This window comes from Lipotes vexillifer, unplaced genomic scaffold (assembly GCF_000442215.2).
Source record: "Lipotes vexillifer unplaced genomic scaffold, Lipotes_vexillifer_v1.1 scaffold1854, whole genome shotgun sequence".
Lineage (NCBI taxonomy): Eukaryota > Metazoa > Chordata > Mammalia > Artiodactyla > Lipotidae > Lipotes > Lipotes vexillifer.
Genome location: NW_006786017.1, coordinates 259,176 through 283,779, shown reverse-complemented (window position 1 = coordinate 283,779; position 24,604 = coordinate 259,176). Strand labels below are relative to the sequence as shown.

The 24,604-nt window shown below is 38.2% G+C and overlaps 1 protein-coding gene across 1 annotated transcript in view; it reads left to right on the top strand.

Annotated features, from left to right (window-relative positions):
• LOC103076560 (AP-1 complex subunit beta-1-like) overlaps window positions 1–24,604 on the top strand; it is a 73,949-nt gene that overhangs the window by 4,598 nt on the left and 44,747 nt on the right. The window contains 3 exon segments of the mRNA XM_082931118.1: window positions 5,624–5,657; window positions 7,689–7,854; window positions 17,067–17,165. Of these exon segments, the coding sequence (XP_082787244.1) occupies window positions 5,624–5,657; window positions 7,689–7,854; window positions 17,067–17,165 (299 nt within the window).

Below are 24,604 nucleotides of genomic sequence, written 5' to 3'. Positions count from 1 at the left end.
CTATTTATATTAAAAATGAGATGACAGAAAACTTGTCAGAACTTCTGTGCACATAGGCAGGGCTGTTGACTAGCAGGTTTCTGCTTTAGGGCAGGGAGTTGATCTTTACTTGGAAGTCCTCTTGAAGAGCTTCTCTGTGGTCTTAGAGGGCAGATTGGTTCTAGCTTGGTTGCCGCCTTCCAGCAGGTATTAAGGGCTACAACTTACAATGCACTGCTTCATGAGTCACCAAGCCTCTGTTGTTTTTCCTCATTCAGAAGTTTGTTGCAGTTAATGATGGCTTCTGTGCACAATGATATTGTGGATTCAGAGCTCCACATTTGTTCTTACTACTTGACTATGTGCAATTCTGCTTTTTTTTTCTTTTGACATTTTATTTAATTATTTATTTATTTATTGGCTGTGTTGGGTCTTCATTGCTGTGCGTGGGCTTTCTCTTGTCGCGGCGAGTGGGGGCTACTCTTCGTTGAGGTGCATGGGGGCTTCTCATTTCGGTGGCTTCTCTTGTGGCAGAGCACGGGCTCTAGGCGCATAAGCCTCAGTAGTTGCAGCACCCGGCTTCAGTAGTTGTGGCTTGTGGGCTCTAGAGCACAGGCTCAGTAGTTGTGGTGCACAGGCTTATTTGCTTCGCCGTATGTGGGATCTTCCTGGACCAGGGCTCCAACCCGTGTCCCCTGCATTGGCAGGCGGATTCTTAACCACTGCACCACCAGGGAAGTCCCTACAGTTCTACTTTGAGTCAGATTGGACCATATGATTTCACAAGGATAGTTACTAAAATAATTTGTACAGTATGACCAGTGCTTCACAGGAACAGAAGGAAACAGATGCTGTGTCAGAGAAGTGTCTCTGAAAGCCAAGTTCCTAATTGGCCTTCCTTGTTTTTATTTACTGAATGCTGCTTCATATAGTTACCACTGATAAATCATTTAGTAGACTAGTTGTTATAGCAAGAAGTTAATTAATCCTGGTTTCTGCTTCTGGTTCTGCCAGCTCAGTTGCTTCAGATACTTAATATATACTTCTGTTGCTCCATTTGAGAAATGGGAAAATCTGTTTATTGGGTCTTGATGTGTTACATCTTTTTTTTTTACTACCACACTTCTTAACTTACCACCACTGCTTAACTTTTTTCTTTTTCTTTTCTCATTGTGGAATAGCCACCTGCTTATGTATTAATGCAGACAATTTTCAGAGCTAATTTGGTAGCAGAAGAGTCATTTTGTGCTTTTCACTGCCAGAATGTCATTGTCTTACTAACCTCTCTGACAGTGCTCTTGCAGAGAGTCTTATTCCAAAGTTAAAGAGATTTTTCTATCCCTGGAATTACTAGAAAGTGTTCTCAAAGCATCTAGATTCCTAGCAGCTGTTAGTACCATCTATTGTGACTAAATGGAAAAGTTATCCATCATCTTCTGGAATAGATGAGCTTCTGGTGGCTCTCACTTCTTCCTTTGATTCAGGGTGCCCTGGTGGGAATATGAGTGTGTGAGAAATGAACTTCCTTTGGAAGCTTAAGATCAGCCTTCAAGAATCCTGCCTTTGAGATAGTGTTCTCTTATCTGCAGTTACCTGGATTTGCCTAAGAACTTTTCTTAGAACTGGTTAAATCATGAAAGTTATTAGTTGGAAAGAGTTGCCTAGTCCAGACACAGGTATTGGGGCAGGAGAGGCAGTGATTGCCTGTTTTTAACTAACCTATCCATGGGACAAGGGCAAGAACCAGCGAGGGAATTGTAATAGCCTTTCTCTGTAGCTTCCAGACTGAGCTGCTGCTTTTCTCTCAGGGCATCTGACCCTTTTTTAATGTGTAGTTGGTTTCAAAGATATGACAGATGAGAAAAAAAGAATTTTAGTTTAGTGCTTAGCTAAGATAACAGGGCCTATTGTAAAATTTGGGTGTTAAGAGTTGGAGTTGTTTTTTATCGTGACTGTAAGTACAGGTGTTTCTTTGTTGCTTTAAGTATTCTGAGGTGAAAAAAATGTATCTTTTATCATATTAAGTTGGTGAGGTTAAAGATTAAGCATAAGCCATTGAGTCAATAAATAACACTGAAAAAGCAATTTCATAGTCCTGTTTTTGCTTGTTCTTTTATGTTTGGTTGTTTTTTTTAATAGATTTTACTCTCCACCCCACCTCCAGCTTTATTGAGGTATGATTGACAGATTTAAAGCAGTATATATTACAGTGTATACCTGTTTCTTTAAGGAGGAAGTAAACCCCTGCCCTTCTTTTCTTACAAATAAAATGATTTTGTTTGCGAGCTTTATTTATATGTTTGGTTTTGTTTGAGAGAGATTAAGTCGCTAAGTTAAGGTATTCCTCACTTCCCACTCTTCTGTTCTTTGGTGTTTACCATTTCTCATTTTTGAAGCTCAAGATAAGGTACTGACTTACATCTTACGCAAACAAAAAGCATATGTATTTACTACATAAAATCATAAAAAAAAGACAACTTAAAAGTAGAACACTCTGCTTTCTCCTACCCCTGTTCTACCCTTCCAGAGATGATGTGGACATGATTTTAAGTCTTTGTTTACATAGTCCTCCATAAACAGGTGTGTTTTTTACAAAAACGAGATCATTCTACAAATGCTATTTACTTATGTTTTGTAGTCTGCTTTTTTTGCTTATTATACATGGACATTTTCCCATGTTACTGATAATATTTTATATCATTTTTAGTGGTTTGTAGACATACTGTGTGATTGCTTCATAATTATTTAGCCTTTCCCTTCTTGTATGGACCTTAAAGTTGTTTCTGCTCTTTTTCCAAATAATGGTTATAAGGAGGATCCTTGTAGCTAAATCTTTGATCTCTAGTTGAGGTGACATTTTTTTCATTACGCTTAGCTATTTGGAATTGCTTTTTCATGGCATGTGTATCTTTTTTCAATGTGTTATCTTTTCCACATTGATTTTTTAAAGTTTTTAATAATTAATTAAAAGTATTAATTCATTTAATACCCCTTCATTTCATTAATAGTTATTTTCCCAATTATTTTCCTTTTGATTTCATTTGACTTCTTGATACATAGGAGTTTGCATTTCCTTATGTAGTGAGTTCTGTCCATTTTCTCTCAATGGTATCTTTTTTTAAAAAATAATAAATTTATTTATTTTGGGCTGCATTGGGTCTTCGTTGCTGTGTGTGGGCTTTCTCTAGTTGCGGAGAGTGGGGGCTACTCTTCGTCGCGGTGTGTGGGCTTCTCCTTGCAGTGGCTTCTCTTGTTGCGGAGCATAGGCTCTAGGTGCTCGGGCTTCAGTAGTTGTGGCATGCAGGCTCAGTAGTTTTGGCTCGCAGGCTCTAGAGCACAGACTCAGTAGTTGTAGTCACGGGCTTAGTTGCTCTGTGGCATGTGGTATCTTCCTGGACCAGGGCTCGAACCTGTGTCCCCTGCATTGGCAGGCGGATTCTTAACCACTGAGGCACCAGGGAAGTCCCTCTCCCACTGATATCTTTAGTGGACCACCTAGAAAATTGTGCTTCACTTCAAAGTTATATAAAATTCACTTTTATTTTCTACTTTAATGGCACTGGTTTGGTTAAAGATAAGAGTGTGGGGATCAAACACCAGAACAATTCATCCTTTCCTTACTGTTATGAAATGTTGCCTTTATCATATACTAAATTTTATATGTCTGTATGCCTTTCTCTGTTTCTGGACTTACTTTGTATATACAATGATTGGATATTTACTTTTGTTCCTCTGCCATACTGCTTTAATGGTGTTTTCAAAATTTAATCAAAAGCAATATAGGTGAGATGACAATTTGCTTGAAAATTACTATCCTAGACTTAATTGTTTTTGAATATTGATGCATCATGGGAGATGGCCTTTTGTTTATCTTTATTATAATAATGAAACTAAGGGTTCAGTAAATGTTAGCTTTCTATCAAGCCTTATGCTGAGTACTTTATTTGTACTATCTAATTTGATAATTTAACCCTTACATGCTTTATAATTTATCATAACTTTTATATTTAAAATTTCCCAATTGTTTTGCTGTTGTAATAACAGCACAGGAAATAACTAGTTGAAAATGAATAAAATGGAATTCAAAAATGGGAAAACTACAATAATAAAAGAGAATAGAATCATCATATATATGACTTCATATAAATAACCTCAAGATGCAATTTTGTTTTCGTTGTATTGCTTGGAATGGTTTAAATTATAGTACCTTTAAAAGATTTTTTTACAGAAATTTTCAGGTATACACTAAGGTAAAACTGATTAATGAGCTCTCATATACCCACCATCCATCTTGAACAAATGTCAACACATTGCTGTTCCCATTTGATCTTCTCCCTCTCCCTCCCCCTTCAAGGGAGTGGGTTACTGTTATATTTTAATGCAGATGTCAGATATGATCTTATTAGAGTAGTCCAATGTGTATATCTAATAGATAAGGTCCTCTAAAAATAAATTGTCATGATATCGTTACCATACTCAACAGATAGTAACTCTTAATCTCATTAAATACCTAGTCCATGTTCAGTTTTCCCTAATTGTGTCTAAATGTCTTCTTACAGTTGCCTTGTTCAAATCAAAATCTAAACAAGATCTAGCTGTACATTGTATTTGGTTAATATGTCTCTTAAGTCTTTACTTATTTATTTGGGTGCCATTTATTGAAAGGACTAGATCATTAGGCTTGTAGAATTTTCCAGAGTCTAGATTTGGCTGATAGTATTTTAGTGATGTTGTTTATCTCATTCCTTCATCCCCTTTAGAAAATTAAATCTAGAGGCTTGGTAATATTCATATTCAGTGTTTTTGGCAAGAATACCTCTTAGATGCTGCTGTGAATTTCCTATTGCATCTTTTCAGGAGGCATATAATGGAATGACCCATCATAATACATTGTAATATATGATACATCAGTCCTTGGTTTTTAGGATCTCTTCTGGAACCCTTCTTTTAAAAACTATGACTTATTGTTTCAATATATTAGTTTTGTCACTTGTATTCTTCCATATTCCCTTCATTAATGAAAGACTAATAGATTAAATTCTATTTTATAGATGAACCATAGGCTGTGGAAAATTGCAGTTTGTCTAAGGCCATAGACTTATAGTTATATAGCCCAGAAGATGGCAGATTTTTCTTAGAGTTTTTTGAGTCACAGATAACTTTGAAAATATAATGAAAACTGTAAACTTTCTCCAGGAAAATATGCTTGTGTGCACAAATGAAATTTGGCAGTTTCATTTCAAGAGGTTTAAAGATGCCTTCTGTCTGTGCTCATTCATGAACTGCAGATAAAGACCTCTTACCTTGGCTTATTCTTTCATTCTTATTCTTTCCTTCTACCTTGACTTATGCTTTCTTCTCATTTCTGTCATCCTGGCTATCCAAGATGATTTTTTTCACTTGAACTGTTTCTTGTAATGAGTCAAATTTGGAGTGTATCTAGAACTTCTGTATATCTCCATCAGATAACCCAGCCTCTAGTATAGTGTGGTCAAATTAAGTGCCTCATCTTTTAGTCTAGTTTAGTTGATACACCTGAATGTTCGAAAAAAAATATTTTTTATGTTGAGGTTGTGTTATTGGATAGATCATCTGACTTCTCATTATGTTCCTCTTTGCAGCAATCTGCAGAGCTCTGTGTAAGGCGATTGTTATATCTTCTGCAAATACCCCAACAAGTACGTCCAGATACTTCTGCTCCTCTTCCTCAGATCATTTAGGAAATGTTTAAGTAAGGCACTTTGAGGTTGGCTAGGTAAGAATTAGTCTTTGTAAAGTAACTGGTCATAATTGAATACTTTATTAAAAATCAGAAACATATAAGTTGGTTAGCACAAGGATTAAAATCTGATTTTTCACTCTGCTTTATCACTTTTAGAAGAGTTGAAGCTCTGTCTGAATATGCATTGTCAATTGGCATATATTAAAGTTAGCCAGATTCTTTGGTGATGAAGTTACTATTAAATAAGGATACCCATATATTCCACGTTGTCTGGGCATAATCCATTTTATGCCTCTTACCAGGCATAATTAATAATTGTGCCCCTTTTCACTCTCAGAAACGTCTCAGTTTGAGTAATAAATTATATGGTCACCTTATTGTAAAAGCCAGGGAGGTGACAGCTTCACTATTCATTCAGTATGTTACCTAGTACTTGTAGAAAATTATAGAACATGCAACAGTGAACTGTCAGAGTTTCAGGCCTTTTCTGAAGTATTGTAGCTGCTTCCATTAAGATATACAAAATCTACATTTTCACTCCACAAAAATTTTCACATTGAGGCCTCTTAGTTATGAAACAAAAATACTTTTTCAGATTTGCTCTTGAAGGCAAACAATTAAGGAATCTGAAAGAGTGAAATAAGAGCAGATCTTATAAGCATCCTAAATCTCATTTTACCTTATACTCATAGAGATGAACTGTGCTAAGCTTCTGATTATCGTTAAAGGTAATGTGAAATGAATTGACTTACAGTTAGTTAGCTTAGTGGTGGACTCAGAATTAGAAGAAATATTTTATTAAGGTAGTGGCTTATTAAGCATTATATATACTATATATTTTTTTTTTCTTTCTTTTTTTTTTAATTCTAGAAATGGTATTTTTGGAAAAAGGATCATATACTTTTACCACTCTCCCAGGAAGGAGGAGGGTTGGGTTTCTAAACTTCTTGATTACGTGGGAAGGTGTATATCTTAATATGCTTGGTAAAGAAATGTGTCCATTTCTGGTTTGTATTACTGAGGGATTATGATAGTTTAATTTTCAGAAAGCATTATCGAGAACCTGGTTTAATCAGTGGAAATAGGGCAAACAATTAAGTGTATTATTCAGTTGTCCATATCTCATTTATTATACAATTTCATTCTGATGTTTAAAACTACATTAGCCGGGCTTCCCTGGTGGCACAGTGGTTGAGAGTCCGCCTGCCGATGCAGGCGACATGGGTTTGTGCCCCGGTCCGGGAAGATCCCACATGCCGCGGAGCGGCTGGGCCTGTGAACCATGGCTGCTGAGCCTGTGCGTCCGGAGCCTGTGCTCTGCAACGGGAGAGGCCACAACAGTGAGAGGCCCGCGTACCGCGAAAAAAAACAAAACAAAACAAACACAGTAGCCAAGGAGATGGATTTAACATGGTAAAGGATGAGAGCTATAGACCTGTAAAAATAAATACTTGAATTGCTTATTTCTTTGGAAAAACAGGTCATTAGTGTGGGTGCCTTGGGAGGAAGGAACATAAAGATCTCTATAGAAAGCAGAAATAGGTGGATAAGAGACAAAATTACTGTTTCTGGATGCTATTGTTGTCTGACTCCATTTTCCTAATAGTAAAGTGGAATTTCTGTTCCTCTACGATGAAGGTATAATGAAGTAATAGGAAAATTCTCTGATCTAGTTATGAGAAAGACTGTGAGAAATGTAAGGTAGTGGTATTATCTTAAACCATAGGATAGTTTTTCCTTGTGAAAAGAATATCTGATAAGCTTCTATAAAGATTTATGGTCTAGTTATTAAAACATAATTGAAGGAAAATTGAAGACATTTATAATTTTCTGGCTTTAAAGCCTGTACCTTGTCTTGGCTAAAAGTCTTTGTAGTTTGGTGGTGGTTTAGGGTACCTTGTCCATGGTTTTTTGCTTTTTAGGCTTCATTGTTAAGTACACTTCTCAGTTTTGCCTTCAGTAACCATAGTCCATTTTGTTATATCAGATATGAAAGTATCATTGCCACTTTGTGTGAGAACTTAGACTCACTGGATGAGCCTGACGCTCGAGCAGCTATGATTTGGATTGTGGGAGAATATGCTCAAAGAATTGACAATGCAAATGAGTTACTAGAGAGCTTCCTGGAAGGTTTTCATGATGAAAGCATCCAGGTAAGTTCCCATCTATATCTTAATGTATTAGATGTTTTGGGGACGATTTCAGGAAAGGTAAAGGTTAGGCAGTTTCATGTGTGCGAATTTATATACACATATAGTATGTTCATTTTTCTCCCCAAAAGGGGTGACCTTTTTCAGTTGTGCTAACTTCTGTTGGAACAAGCCTGCCTAATTTAGACAGTTATTCTCAAACTTTAATGAGCCTTAGAAGCACCTAAGCACTGGTGTTTAACCTGTGTTAAAGGACAGGTTGCTGGGTCCCACCCCTAGAGTTTCTGAGTCAGTAAGTCTGAGATGGGCCTAAGCATGTTCATTTCTTATAAGGTTGAGGGTGGTGATGCTATTGCTGCTGCTGGTCCAGAACCACACTTTGACAACTACTAACTTAGAGCAGTAGTTATTACTTTTTAATTTTCTGTCACCTAAAGATGATTCACCCATTGCTGTTAGTAATGGTTGTGGCTCAGTTGCAGCTGGGGTTTTTGTCTGGGGTGAAGGCTGGCATGTGCAGTTTGAAAAGATTCTTTGTGGATGGTTAGACTCCTTCCCATCTTCTGTCTGTCTTCTACCAAAACTGAGAGACCTTCGAATCAAAGGCCCAGAGAAGCAGATAAATTATTAAAGCTTTTTCCCCAGCATTTGTACTCACTGCAAATTGAAGTTCATGTGTGTAATCTATCATAGTAATTTTATTTTATTATTTTTTTCTTTCATAAAATAAATTTAATCTTGACATTTCATATTTTAATCTTTCCATTTTTTTTAACATCTTTATTGGAGTATAATTGCTTTACAATGGTATGTTAGTTTCAGCTTCACAACAAAATGAATCAGTTATATATATACATATGTTCCCATATCTCTTCCTGCTTGCGTCTCCCTCCCACCCTCCCTACCCCACCCCTCCAGGCGGTCACAAAGCACCGAGCTGATCTCCCTGTGCTATGTGGCTGCTTCCCACTAGCTATCTACCTTACGTTTGGTAGTGTATATATGTCCATGCCTGACTCTCAGTTTGTCACAGTTTACCCTTCTCCCTCTCCATATCCTCAGGTCCAGTCTCTAGTAAGTCTGTGTCTTTATTCCTGTTTCACCCCTAGGTTCTTCATGACATTTTTTTCTTAAATTCCATATATATGTGTTAGCATACGGTATTTGTCTCTCTCTCTCTGACTTACTTCACTCTGTATGACAGACTCTAGGTCTATCCACCTCATTACAAATAGCTCAATTTCGTTTTTTTTTATGGCTCAGTAATATTCCATTGTATATATGTGCCACATCTTCTTTATCCATTCATCCGACGACGGGCACTTAGGTTGTTTCCATCTCCGGGCTATTGTAAATAGAGCTGCAATGAACATTTTGGTACATGACTCTTTCTGAATTCTGGTTTCCTCAGGGTATATACCTAGTAGTGGGATTGCTGGGTCATATGGTAGTTCTATTTGTAGTTTTTTAAGGAACCTCCATACTGTTCTCCATAGTGGCTGAACCAATTCACATTCCCACCAGCAGTGCAAGAGTGTTCCCTTTTCTCCACACCCTCTCCAGCATTTATTGTTTCTAGATTTTTTGATGATGGCCATTCTGACTGGTGTGAGATGATATCTCATTGTAGTTTTGATTTGCATTTCTCTAATGATTAATGATGTTGAGCATTCTTTCATGTGTTTGTTGGCAGTCTGTATATCTTCTTTGGAGAAATGTCTATTTAGGTCTTCTGCCCATTTTTGGATTGGGTTGTTTATTTTTTTGTTATTGAGCTGCATGAGCTGCCTGTAAATTTTAGAGATTAATCCTTTGTCAGTTGATTCATTTGCAAATATTTTCTCCCATTCTGAGGGCTGTCTTTTGGTCTTGTTTATGGTTTCCTTTGCTGTGCAAAAGCTTTGAAGTTTCATTAGGTCCCATTTGTTTATTTTTGTTTTTATCTCCATTACTCTAGGAGATGGGTCAAGAAGGATCTTGCTGTGATTTATGTCATAGAGTGTTCTGCCTATGTTTTCCTCTAAGAGTTTGATAGTTTCTGGCCTTACATTTAGGTCTTTAATCCATTTTGAGCTTATTTTTGTGTATGGTGTTAGGGAGTGATCTAATCTCATACTTTTACATGTACCTGTCCAGTTTTCCCAGCACCACTTATTGAAGGGGCTGTCCTTTCTCCACTGTATATTCCTGCCACCTTTATCAAAGATAAGGTGACCATATGTGCATGGGTTTATCTCTGGGCTTTCTATCCTATTCCATTGATCTATCTTTCTGTTTTTGTGCCAGTACCATACTGTCTTGATTACTGTAGCTTTGTAGTATAGTCTGAAGTCAGGCAGCCTGATTCCTCCAGCTCCATTTTTTGTTCTCAAGATTGCTTTGGCTATTCGGGGTCTTTTGTGTTTCCATACAAATTGTGAAATTTTTTGTTCTAGTTCTGTGAAAAATGCCAGTGGTAGTTTGATAGGGATTGCATTGAATCTATAGATTGCTTTGGGAAGTAGAGTCATTTTCACAATGTTGATTCTTCCAATCCAAGAACATGGTATATCTCTCCATCTGTTTGTATCATCTTTAATTTCTTTCATCAGTGTCTTATAATTTTCTGCATACAGGTCTTTTGTCTCCTTAGGTAGGTTTATTCCTAGATATTTTATTCTTTTTGTTGCAATGGTAAATGGGAGTGTTTTCTTGATTTCACTTTCAGATTTTTCATCATTAGTATATAGGAATGCCAGAGATTTCTGTGCATTAATTTTGTATCCTGCTACTTTACCAAATTCATTGATTAGCTCTAGTAGTTTTCTGGTAGCATCTTTAGGATTCTCTATGTATAGTATCATGTCATCTGCAAACAGTGACAGCTTTACTTCTTCTTTTCCGATTTGGATTCCTTTTATTTCCTTTTCTTCTCTGATTGCTGTGGCTAAAACTTCCAAAACTATGTTGAATAAGAGTGGTGAGAGTGGGCAACCTTGTCTTGTTCCTGATCTTAGTGGAAATGCTTTCAGTTTTTCACCATTGAGGACAATGTTTTCTGTGGGTTTGTCATATATGGCCTTTATTATATTAAGGAAAGTTCCCTCTATGCCTACTTCCTGCAGGGCTTTTATCATAAATGGGTGTTGAATTTTGTCGAAAGCTTTCTCTGCATCTATTGAGATGATCATATGGTTTTTCTCCTTCAGTTTGTTAATATGGTGTATCACGTTGATTGATTTGCATATATTGAAGAATCCTTGCATTCCTGGAATAAACCCCACTTGATCATGGTGTATGATCCTTTTAATGTGCTGTTGGATTCTGTTTGCTAGTATTTTGTTGAGGATTTTTGCATCTATGTTCATCAGTGATATTGGCCTGTAGGTTTTTTTCTTTGTGACATCCTTGTCTGGTTTTGGAATCAAGGTGATGGTGGCCTCGTAGAAAGAGTTGGGGAGTGTTCCTCCCTCTGCTATATTTTGGAAGAGTTTGAGAAGGATAGGTGTTAGCTCTTCTCTAAATGTTTGATAGAATTCGCCTGTGAAGCCATCTGGTCCTGGGCTTTTGTCTGTTGGAAGATTTTTAATCACAGTTTCAATTTCAGTGCTTGTGATTGGTCTGTTCATATTTTCTATTTCTTCCTGATTCAGTCTTGGCAGGTTGTGCCTTTCTAAGAATTTGTCCATTTCTTCCAGGTTGTCCATTTTATTGGCATAGAGTTGCTTGTAATAATCTCTCATGATCTTTTGTATTTCTGCAGTGTCAGTTGTTACTCCTCCTTTTTCATTTCTAATTCTGTTGATTTGAGTCTTTTCCCTGTTTTTCTTGATGAGTCTGGCTAATGGTTTATCAATTTTGTTTATCTTCTCAAAGTACCAGCTTTTAGTTCTACTGATCTTTGCTATCGTTTCCTTCATTTCTTTTTCATTTATTTCTGATCTGATTTTTATGATTTCGTTCCTTCTGCTAACTTTGGGGTTTTTTTGTTCTTCTTTCTCTAATTGCTTTAGGTGCAAGGTTAGGTTGTTTATTCGAGATGTTTCCTGTTTCTTAAGGTAGGATTGTATTGCTGTACACTTCCCTCTTAGAACTGCTTTTGCTGCATCCCATAGATTTGGGGTCGTTGTATCTCCATTGTCATTTGTTTCTAGGTATTTTTTAATTTCCTCTTTGATTTCTTCAGTGATCACTTCGTTATTAAGTAGTGTATTGTTTAGCCTCCATGTGTTTGTATTTTTTACAGCTCTTTTCCTATAATTGATATCTAGTCTCATGGCGTTGTGGTCGGAAAAGATACTTGATACAATTTCAATTTTCTTAAATTTACCAAGGCTTGATTTGTGACCCAAGATATGATCTATCCTGGAGAATGTTCCATGAGCACTTGAGAAAAATGTGTATTCTGTTGTTTTTGGATGGAGTGTCCTATAAATATCAATTAAGTCCATCTTGTTTAATGTATCATTTAAAGCTTGTGTTTCCTTATTTATTTTCATTTTGGATGATCTGTCCATTGGTGAAAGTGGGGTGTTGAAGTCCCCTACTATGAATGTGTTACTGTCGATTTCCCCTTTTATGGCTGCTAGTTTTTGCCTTATGTATTGAGGTGCTCCTATGTTGGGTGCATAAATATTTACAATTGTTATATCTTCTTCTTGGATCGATCCCTTGATCATTATGTAGTGTCCTTCTTTGTCTCTTCTAATAGTCTTTATTTTAAAGTCTATTTTGTCTGATATGAGAATTGCTATTCCAGCTTTCTTTTGGTTTCCATTTGCATGGAATATCTTTTTCCATCCCCTTACTTTCAGTCTGTATGTGTCTCTAGGTCTGAAGTGGGTCTCTTGTAGACAGCAAATATATGTGTCTTGTTTTTGTATCCATTCAGCCAATCTGTGTCTTTTGGTGGGAGCGTTTAGTCCATTTACATTTAAGGTAATTATTGATATGAATATTCCTATTCCCATTTTATTAATTGTTTTGGGTTCGTTATTGTAGGTCTTTTCCTTCTCTTGTGTTTCTTGCCTAGAGAAGTTCCTTTAGCAGTTGTAGAGCTGGTTTGGTGGTGCTGAACTCTCAGCTTTTGCTTGTCTGTAAAGATTTTAATTTCTCCATCAAATCTGAATGAGATCCTAGCTGGGTAGAGTAACCTTGCTTGCAGGTTTTTCTCCTTCATCACTTTCAATGTGTCCTGCCCCTCCCTTCTGGCTTGTAGAGTTTCTGCTGAAAGATCAGCTGTTAACCTTATGAGGGGATTCCCTTGTGTGTTATTTGTTGTTTTTCCCTTGCTGCTTTTAATATGCTTTCTTTGTATTTAGTTTTTGACAGTTTGATTAATATGTGTCTTGGCGTATTTCTCCTTGAATTTATCCTGTATGGGACTCTCTGTGCTTCCTGGACTTGATTAACGATTTCCTTTCCCATATTAGGGAAGTTTTCAACTATAATCTCTTCAAATATTTTCTCAGTCCCTTTCTTTTTCTCTTCTTCTTCTGGAACCCCTATAATTCGAATGTTGGTGCGTTTAATGTTGTCCCAGAGGTCTCTGAGACTGTCCTCAGTTCTTTTCATTCTTTTTTCTTTATTCTGCTCTGCAGTAGTTATTTCCACTATTTTATCTTCCAGGTCACTTATCCGTTCTTCTGCCTCATTTATTCTGCTATTGATCCCATCTAGAGTATTTTTCATTTCATTTATTGTGTTGTTCATCATTGTCTGTTTCATCTTTATTTCTTCTAGGTCCTTGTTAACTGCTTCTTGCATTTTGTCCATTCTATTTCCAAGATTTTGGATCATCTTTACTATCATTATTCTGAACTCTTTTTCAGGTAGACTGCCTATTTCCTCTTCATTTGTTAGGTCTGGTGGGTTTTTATCTTGCTCCTTCATCTGCTGTGTGTTTTTCTGTCTTCTCATTTTGCTTATCTTACTGTGATTGGGTTCACCTTTTTGCAGGCTGCAAGTTCGTAGCTCCCGTTGTTTTTGATGTCTGTCTGTTGTTTTTGGTGTCTGTCCCCAGTGGCTAAGGTTGGTTCAGTGGGTTGTGTAGGCTTCCTGGTGGAGGGGACTAGTGCCTGTGTTCTGGTGGATGAGGCTGGATCTTGTCTTTCTGGTGGGCAGGTCCACGTCTGGTGGTGTGTTTTGGGGTGTCTGTCGACTTATGATGATTTTGGGCAGCCTCTCTGCTAATGGGTGGGGTTGTGTTCCTGTCTTGCTAGTTGTTTGGCATAGGATGTCCAGCACTATAGCTTGCTGGTCGTTGAGTGAAGCTGGGTGCTGGTGTTGAGATGGAGACCTCTGGGAGATTTTCGCCATTTGATATTATGTGCAGCTGGGAGGTCTCTTGTGGACCAGTGTCCTGAAGTTGGCTCTCCCACCTGAGAGGCACAGCACTAACTCCTGGCTGCAGCTTTTCATCCACACAGCTCAGAAGAAAAGGGAGAAAAAGTAGAAAGAAAGAATTAGTAGAAGTATAAAGAAAGAAAGAAAGGAGGGAGGGAGGGAGCAAGGAAGGAAGGAGGGAAGGAAGAAAAAAGAAGAAAGAAAGAAGATAAAGTAAAATAAGATAAAATATAATAAAGTTATTAAAAAAAATTATTAGGAGGAAAAAAACCCAAAAAAACAAATGGATGGATAGAACCCTGGAACAAATGGTGGAAGCAAAGCTATACAGACAAAATCTCACACAGAAGCATACACATACACACTCACAAAAAGAGGAAAAGAGGAAAAAAATCATAAATCTTGCTCTCAAAGTCCACCTCCTCTATTTGGGATGATTCGTTGTCTAAAGGAGGGAAGGAAGGAAAGAAAGAACGAAGATTAAGTAAAATAAAATAAGGTTATTAAAATAAAGAGTAATTATTAAGAAAAAAATTTAAAAAAAAAAGAATCCTCGGACAAATGGTTGAAGCAAAGCTATACAGACAAAATCTCAGACAGAAGCATACGCATACACACAAAAAAAGGAAAAGGGGAAAGAATCATAAATCTTGCTCTCAAAGCCCACCTCCTTAATTTGGGATGATTCGTTGTCTATTCATGTATTCCACAGATGCAGGGTACATCACGTTGATTGTGGAGCTTTAATCCGCTGCTTCTGCGGCTGCTGGGAGAGAGAGATTTCCCTTTCTCTTCTTTGTACTCAACAGCTCCCAGGGGCTCAGCTTTGGATTTGGCCCCGCCTGTGCGTGTAGGTTGCCTGAGGGCGTGTGTTCTTTGCTCAGACAGGCCGGGGTTAAAGGAGCCGCTGATTCGGAGGCTCTGGCTCACTCAGGCCGGGGTGGGTAGGGAGGGTCACGGAGTGCGGGGCGAGCCTGCGGCGGCAGAGGCCGGCATAACGTTTCACCAGCCTGAGGTGTGCCGTGCGTTCTCCCGGGGTAGTTGTCCCTGGATCCCGGGACCCTGGCAGTGGTGGGCTGCACAGGCTCCCCGGAAGGGGGGTGTGGATAGTAACCTGTGTTCACACACAGGCTTCTTGGTAGCGGCAGCAGCAGCCTTAGCGTCTCATGTCTGTCTCTGGGGTCCGCGCTTTTAGCCGCGGCTCGCGCCGCCCTCTGGAGCTCCCTTAGGCAGCGTTCTTAATCCCTTCTCCTCGCGGGCACCAGGAAATAAAGAGGGAAGAAAAAGTCTCTTGCCTCTTCGTTAGGTCCAGACTTTTCCCTGGACTCCCTCCCGGCCAGCCGTGGAGCACTAACCCCCTGCAGGCTGTGTTCACGCCGCCAACCCCAGTCCTCTTCCTGCGCTCCGACCGAAGCCCCGCCCGCCCCGGCGGCTGAGCACACAAGCCTCTGGTCTGGTGAGTGCCGGTCGGCCCCGATCCTCTGTGCGGGAATCTCTCCGCTTTGCCCTCCGCACTCCTGTTGCTGTGCTGTCCTCCGCGGCCCCGAAGCTCCCCGCTCCGCCACCCGCAGTCTCCGCCCGCGAAGGGGCCTCTAGTGTGTGGAAACTCTTCCTCCTTCACAGCTCCCTCCCACTGGTGCAGGTCCCGTCCCTATTCTTTGTCTCTGTCTTTTCTTTTTTCTTTTGCCCTACGCAGGTACGTGGGGGGTTTCTTGCCTTTTGGGAAGTCTGAGGTCTTCTGCCAGCGTTCAGTGGGTGTTCTGTAGGAGTTGTTCCACAGGTAGATGTATTTCTGGTGTATCTGTGGGGAGGAAGGTGATCTCCGCGTCTTACTCTTCCGCCATCTTCTCGGAAGCTATCATAGTAATTTTAATAGGCCCTACAAGGAACATATACCAGCCAGTAGTTTCATGGTTCGGCAGGCGACTCTTTTTTTTTAATTTTAATTTTTAAAATTTTATTCTTTTTTTGTTTGTTTTTAATAGATTTGTTTCATTTATTTATTTATTTATTTTTGGCTGCGTTGGGTCTTCCGTTGCTGTGCGCGGGCTTTCTCTAGTTGCCGCGAGCGGGGGCAACTCTTCATTGCGGTGCGAGGGCTTCTCATTGTGGTGGCTTCTCTTTTTGCGGAGCACAGACTCTAGGCGCGCAGGCTTCAGTAGTTGTGGCGCATGGGCTTAGTTGCTCTGCGGCACGTGGGATCTTCGTGGACCAGGGCTCAAACCCGTGTCCCCTGAATTGGCAGGCGGATTCTTAACCACTGCGCCCCCAGGGAAGCCCTAGCATGCCACTCTTAATTGGTTGTGATCTGGCATAATTCTACTGTCTTGGCTCTTGCCTCAGTATGATAAATGATTCCCTAATTCCCTGGAAGTTGTAGCTTTAATGGAAGTAAATAATAAAGAATTTGGTCAGGAACCAGTTTTATTGCCGTCAGTATGAACCAGCAGTTTTTGATGCCAAAAAATGCAATTTGGAGATAGGAGGCTAGTGATTTCAGGAATGTGGCAACCAGCTGGATACACAGAAATCAAAGTAATTACTTTCTCTGACGTAACTAGTATAATGATCAGTCCATCTTGATCCAGTATTGTTCTTAATTGAATTTGAGAACAGGCTGGCTTTAGCAGGATGTCAAGAGTTATGATGTGTGTTTACACATGGAATCTGATTCAGATATTCAGTTTACCATTTTCCTCTTTCATCTCTTTATAGTTGAAGAAAACCTTTGACTGCTATTGTGGATATTGGCTGAGTTTTAACCTTTGTTTCTTAATCAAAATCAGAAAGACCTCATAGTAAGTCATATTTGGGAAAATATCACTTTGGAATTCATGGTGTGGAATAATGCAAATGCCTTTCACTTTACCTATTAAATTACATTTGCTTAGGTACAGCTCACTCTGTTTACTGCTGTAGTGAAGCTGTTTCTCAAGAAACCATCAGAAACACAGGAGCTGGTACAACAGGTCTTGAGTTTGGCAACACAGGTAAGAAGTCTGAAAAAAGCATGGAGTTGATTTGTCTTGTTTTAAATTCTAGGAAATTGTGAAACTTCTTCCAAGAAGGTTCATTTGCAGAGATTTTAAACGGAAGGAGTGCAGTCTTTAGATTCTGTTAAACAAATAAAAACAGTGCCTCTTTTACATATTCTGCTGAATTAGAACTGGTTGTATGGCTTCTAAATGAATTGACTGACTCCAGTTTTAATGATAATTCATGAAAATTGAACTTAGACTCTTTAGTGTTAATGAAGGACATGACTTTGTGAAAATGACATTGAGTCTCACAGTATCTCCTTCTGGGGGACTTAATTTCAGCTTTCAAATGAAAGTACCCTGTAGAGATGGTAAATGCTTTGACAAATATCTCGTGTGCTGTTCTACCTTCTAGATAAGTTGCCTTTCTCTTTAAGTAATTTTAAAGTGCTAATGCTGCTTCCTTAATTATTTAGTATTTTTGGTCCTTTTAGGGAGGGTTCTGATTTCAGGAATGTGGCAACCAGCTGGATACACAGAAATCAAAGTAATTACTTTCTCTGACGTAACTAGTATAATGATCAGTCCATCATGATCCAGTATTGTTCTTAATTGAATTTGAGAACAGGCTGGCTTTAGCAGGATGTCAAGAGTTATGATGTGTGTTTACACATGGAATCTGATTCAGATATTCAGTTTACCATTTTCCTCTTTCATCTCTTTATAGTTGTATATTAACAGCATTTGAACTCTTTTATAGTTCTTTAACCTAGTTCTGAGCTGTCATCTTTCCTTTTTTTTCTCTGGGGAGCTTTATTTCATATCAATAATGAACACAATTAGAGGACTAAATATGGTAAATCCTGTAATTAATTAGGACGGTTGGGGTGTGCACTTAGTACACTTCTTGAAACCCAGTTCCAAACTGAGACCACAAATGTGAACCTTGAATAGTTGCCAATACATCATCTGTTAAGTGGTCAAAGCGCATCATTTGGTACATGATAAATGCAAAGTTCTTCTTTCCTCTGACAGTATTTAATTTTAGAAATGCCAGGAATCCATTTTAAGGAAAAGAAGTTCGACTGGCAGATAAGGCATTTGAATACTTAATGGAATTCTATAAAGCAGACAACATTATTAAATAAGTTGTTTATAGAATGTGCTATACAACTCTGAAAAAAATACAGCCAAGAAAACTGCTAGAGTCAAAGGCTACTTTCTGACACTTGATTCAAGTACAGATGTTTTACAATCAATGAACTCAAATGTGAAGAAGACCTGAACTAAAAATTAAGATAATTGTCTTGTCTGGTTACTGATGCATGTAAACATTACTGAGAATTATCACTTGATTATCTTTTAAGGAGCAGTTGACCAACAGTAGTTGAGTTAAAGGATGTCAGAAAATTCACTTCACAGAAAATAGAGGTGTCCCACTCCACCCCTTGTACCTCTCAGTTTTCTCCATTTCTCCAACAAATTATGAATGAGCTTTTGAATGTGCTATTTCCCCAAGTCTCTAAACCTTCACTTGACCCCATTATGGTTAGTGTGAAGAAGCATCCATATGAGTATGTGGAGTCAAGGGCAGGCCATGGCTCATCATCTGTCCATGAAAAGTGGACTGGGAGGTTGTCCCTCACTGATGAGGCATGTCTTGGCACTAAGAGCAGAAATTGGTCATCTTCTGAATCAAAGTAGTTTAGGTTAGACGTTCATTTTCACGTTAGTGTTTAATAGGTCATCTACAGGGGGCCATTTTGAATAGAAATTGCCCCTTCTTAATCATGTAGTGCTTATTACAGACTCTGTAGGGTGATTGCCATTAAATTAGCCATGGGTTTGACTTCATCTTAGGGCTTTGAAGTTCATTTCTGTCTTTTGCTACAGGCCCTGGAGCCTCTCTCCTTTGTACGAAAGAAAGAGCTCTGTAAATTAACCAGATTCAAAGAAGTCTTGTGTTTATTCTAGATGGTAATATAGTAAACTTGACTTTAATGAGGCCTATGTACTAACACTTCAGAAAACTCCCTAAACACAGATAAATATATATTTATACAGTCTCTTAGCTTTCTCAGAAATCTCATTTTCTTCAAGAATCATGGGATTTCTGTTTATTAAAGTATCTCAAGTTTTAACTCTCTCCTGATGGCCATATTTCAAAGCATCAGCAGTATCTGGCTCTCCATGAAAGTTACCAGAAGAAGTAGAAAATAAGGAAAGAGAAAATGTAGAGATGGGAGTGCTGGGTGGTGACCTAGAATCACTCAGCCGGTAAGAGACTGTCTCGGCTTACATTGTGTGACAGATTCATGCCTCAGCCAAATTGAAGATTCTGTGTTTATGTATGTGTGGAATAGTCAAAATCATCTTAACTGCTGAGAGGCCACTTGACATTCATCCACATTGGAAAATAGATACACCTTTCCTATTATTAATTTTACATCTTTTAAAATTTATTTGTTAGAGCTCTTTGAAGTGTTTTTTCTAAAACTTCCTCTTGCCTGAAGCAAAGCAATTTCCATAACCATCAAGGCAATGGTTATTTAATATTATCTCTATTGAGCATTCTAGATTTCCTGGTCTAGACCCTTGATTACCCATTTGTATCTCTGTTAAGATGGAGTTAGAACAATTTTCTAAAAAGAATTTTGGCTTTGCTCCTTCTCTACTCACTTTTTAAATTTAATTATTTATTTATTTACTTTTGGCTGCACACGGGCTTTTTCTAGTTGCAGCGAGTAGGGGCTACTCTTCGTTGTGGTGCGCAGGCTTCTCATTGCAGTGGCTTCTCTTGTTGCGGAGCATGGGCTTCAATAGTTGTGGCACGTGGGCTTCAGTAGTTGTGGCACACGGGCTTAGTTGCTCCGTGGCATGTGGGATTTTCCCAGACCAGGGCTCGAACCTGTGTCCCCTGCATTGGCAGGCAGATTCTTAACCACTGTGCCACCAGGGAAATCCTGTCTACTCACTTCTGAATAGATAAGGCTAGCCTCATAATCAAGTGAGTGTCTTTGGTAGATTCTATTGTATTCACAAGTTCTGAACCCTGCCTTCACCTCCATTGTCTCTTAAGGCCTCTGTATCTGTATTTAACAGGCAGCATAGGAGAGTTGTGTTTTAGGTTCTTGTCAGAGTTCAGACTCACTCTTATTACAGTATTTGCCTGAGATAAAGTGTTTAGGGAGGATTCCCTATGTTCTTATAGATGTTGAAATTTACCACTGAATCAAGCCAGATTAGTAGAGAGCTGGGATCTAGACTGCATTGTATTTGACCCTTATTAGAATTGTTTTTACTGAATTACACTAATATCATCATCCTGTAGTAAGGGTTGTCATGAGAAACTATCCTCTTTAGATCTGTTATCAAAGTATTTATTCCATTATATATTTTTTTCTCTATGAAACCCCATAAAAAAATTCCTAACCAGTTTTGGATTCTCTTATGCATTAGTATGTAATTAACTGCCCTCTGAATGGCTTATCTCACTAGACTTGTTTTTCATATCAGATGTTTGAGACCTTAGAATCAAATTTAAGGATCTCCCGTAGAAAATGTGTGGGTCATCGTGGCTTGCATTTTTCTGCCTTTGCTTCTAATTTATGTTCTCTAGCCTTAGATGTATTTTTATAAGCTTTGCTAAATCCTTTTCTAGAACAGGGCAGGGTATAAATAAACCATCAGACGTTCCTAATTCTAGATTTTCTGTACAAGGACTAGTAGAGAATCTTAGTAACAACAGTCATCTGTATAGTGCTTACTATGTGCCAGGCTTTCAGTAAGGGTTAATACTGTTGCTCTTCCCATTTTATAGGTGAGGAAACTGAGACATAGAGAGGCCGGCCCAGTTAGTATGGGATGGAACTAGGACTCAGACCCAAGTAGCCTGGCTCCAGAGTCTTTGCCCTTTTCTACTCTGTTAATGCTGCTTCTCAAGTCTGAAATTTAAGAATGACTTTTGAGAATACGCATTTCCTGTCTTCTCTGCCTGAAGCATTGTTGTGCATAAGCCAGTATAAATAAGTGAACTTAGAGGTTTTAAGATTATTGTGGATGATTATTTCATATTTGGCTATAAATAATTAATAAACAGTTTCTCTAGACTTGCCTTTTCTGTCCAGTTAATGAAATCTGAGGCATTAGCATAATAGAATAAGCACATTTATATAAGTCTTTTCCACTGGAATTTTCCTCTGGAATTTTTTTCTCAAATTCATGAAGTAAGAACCTAATTTAATATTTATGTTAGCAGCCATAAATTTTTAAGTTGAGGGCAGCATGATCTGCTGAGTTACGTTAATTTGAATTGGGTGGTGGGGTTCTGTTTCTGCTATATCCACTGGTTCAGGATGTGACTGGGCAAATTTCTCTGTCATACTACTGTTCTGTCTTTATAGTAGACTTAATCCTATTGTTTATCTATGCTGAGAATTCAGTGAAGTATACGTGAAATCTTTGTGCTTCTAATTTTAAATAAAATGGTGGTATGATTAGAAATATTATGGGACTTCCCTGGTGGTGCAGTGGTTGAGAGTCCTCCTGCCAATGCAGGGCACACGGGCTCGAGCCCTGGTCTGGGAGGATCCCACATGCCGCGGAGCAACTAAGCCCGTGCGCCACAACTGCTGAGCCTGTGCTCTGGAGCCCGTGGGCCACAACTACTGAGCCCACATGCCACAACTACTGAAGCCCATGCGCCTAGAGCCCAAGCTCTGCAATGGAAGAAGCCACCGCAATGAGAAGCCCACACACCACAACGAAGAGTAGCCCCTGCTTGTGGCAGCTAGAGAAAGCCCACGCGCAGCAATGAAGATCCAACAACAAAGACTCAATGCACCAAAAAATAAATAAATTTATAAAAACAACAACAATAAAGAAAAAAGAATAAAAGGGGAGCAGAGAACAGATAAGACAAATAAAAAAGAAATGACAACAGTTCCAAACCTAACCATCTCAATAAGTACATTAAATGTGTCTAAGCACCCCAGTTAAATGACAGAGATCAACAGGTTAGGAAAAAAATATATATATATGTATATATCTATAGATATATCTATATATATAGATATAGTTATAGATATAGATATAATTAGGGGAAAAGAAAACCAACCCTTGAATCCATGGCTTTATTTCAAAGATTTGTCTTTTCACTTTGATAGTTTTAGAGGAATTAGTAAAGAATACTCATAGAAGTGTCCAAACTTTAGTAATTACTATTTTTAGTACATGGAAAAGAAGTCTTCACCTTAGTTTTTCCGTCTGTGAACTAGAGACCGTCATCATCAAAATCACCTGTGCTGCTTGTTAAAAATAAAAGTTCCTGGGCCCCACTTCTGGCATAATGAATCAGCAAGTCTGGAATCTGCACTTTCAGTGGCTTTCCTGGTGTGTTAAAATGTTGATGCACATTATAGTTTAAGAATTACTGTTTCAGAGCTTGCCTGGTACGAATTGTTTTGGAAGCTCCCAAATTTTGGGAAATACACTATTTTCTCGAGATCCTTACGGGGGCCTATCAGAGTAGCAGTACAGTAGATCCGAAACCAAATTTTCTGAGTCACCAAACACATAATGACACCCTTAAAATCATAAAAAGTTTCTATTTTCTTGTCATTAGCCTTGCCTGGGCCTGATTTATCGTGGTCTCCATGTGAATTAGTGAGGCAGTGAAGGCCAGCTGATAGTAGTCCTAACAGATCACCCCTCAGGATAACTGAGTTTGGACAGGGGAGATCCTTGCCCACTCTTCATTTCTAGTCCTGGAAAATTTGCACTCATTTTCTCATTTCTCATAGGACTAAATTTTTCTGTTAAGATTTACAGTACGTATACCCTTTGATCCAGTGATTCTGTCTCCAGAAGTTTGTCCTGTTGCAGTGTTTTAAATTTGTGGGGGGACTCAAGCTATTTTCACAGAAGTATATATTTTGTGAATCCCCACAGGAATTTTTTTTTTTTTTTGGCCATTTGGTTAAATATGTACCAGCTATATGAGAGAAAGAGTTTGAAGTAAAAAAAAATTGTTTTGATAAGTATATTATTAAGCTGTATTATATAGTTTATTTTAATATGTTTAACAACTTTACTACTATATAAAGGCAAATTAAGTTTCCCCAGTTAAGTGATGTGTAGTGTTCATTGTGTAATAAAAAGCATAGTCTACAAATTTTAAATGACATCCTTTGGGGACTGAATATACAGATTAAATTTTAACTTTTAATTTAAATATCAATAAAAGCTGGGCAGGGGATTGCTTTCCTGATGTGATACTTGGAGAAAGTTGTATTCTGCTCTTTTAAAAAATCAACTTGTTTATGTTTCATAATATTCACGCTTTGTTTCCAAATGAAAATCTAAGTGAGGAGGTTTCAGGCTGCTATTTATAAACACTTCCTCAGGAGCAAATTAGCCCCCCTCCCAACAAGCAACAAAACAAACTCATTTAAATTGGATAGTATCACTGTTTCCTTTTTTTAACCCTGGCATTTCAAATACTACAAACATTTTGATGTGAATACTACATGTATATGTGCATTTCTATTAGAATAATGCAACCTATGAATGTGATAAAGATTATCTTGAGGTAAAATTTACCATTTTTATACTGTATTAACTTGTATCTCAGTGTTCTTTATGCTTTTTTGTTTTTAACCAGCACTCCATTTTGAGTGCAAATTAATACATGATTAAGAAAATCTATATAAAACCATCAGGGTCACTTCCGGTATTGAGCTGAATGATACGTGCCTTAAATGGCTAAATTATAAACCAGTTCATCTGCTTATGTAGAAACTCATGGGGAAAACCGTGGCCTAGTTTAAAGAAAATATTTTTGTATGTGTTTTAAATACAGAAATTGAAATGGGAGTGATTGTTGCCTTTAATAACATGATACCACTGGAACAATTCATGTGTAAGTGAATGCCACTATATAGACATTCTGAGAGGTGGATACCAGGATATTTATTGCCACTTTATAATGATTGCAAAAATAAATAATAGGAAGGCGGGAGAAAGAGGCAACAGCCTAAATGTTCATCAATAGGACACTAGTAAATAATGATGCAGTGCTGCATATACAGTGGAAAATGGCAGCTGGATGTGCCAATATGGAAAGCAGCTTGAGGAGCAGTGTATATACTATGAAACTGGGTTTGTATAAAATAAATATATATGTGTGGGAGCTCTCTGGTAAGATATATAGTGCACTGTTAATATGGCTACTTTGGGGATGGGGAGTTAAGGTGGGGTAGGGTTGGATGATAGGGGGAGACTTATTTTTATATTATACATTTCTAAATTGTGATGTGTCATTGATAATAAATTTTTCTTAGCCATGACCATGTATAAAATTATTTTTAAACAGCCACAAAAGAAAACGAGACCACTAAATTCAAGGGTCACCCCTTTTAGAAGCACTTAGTTATGTTCTCTCTTGAACGGTT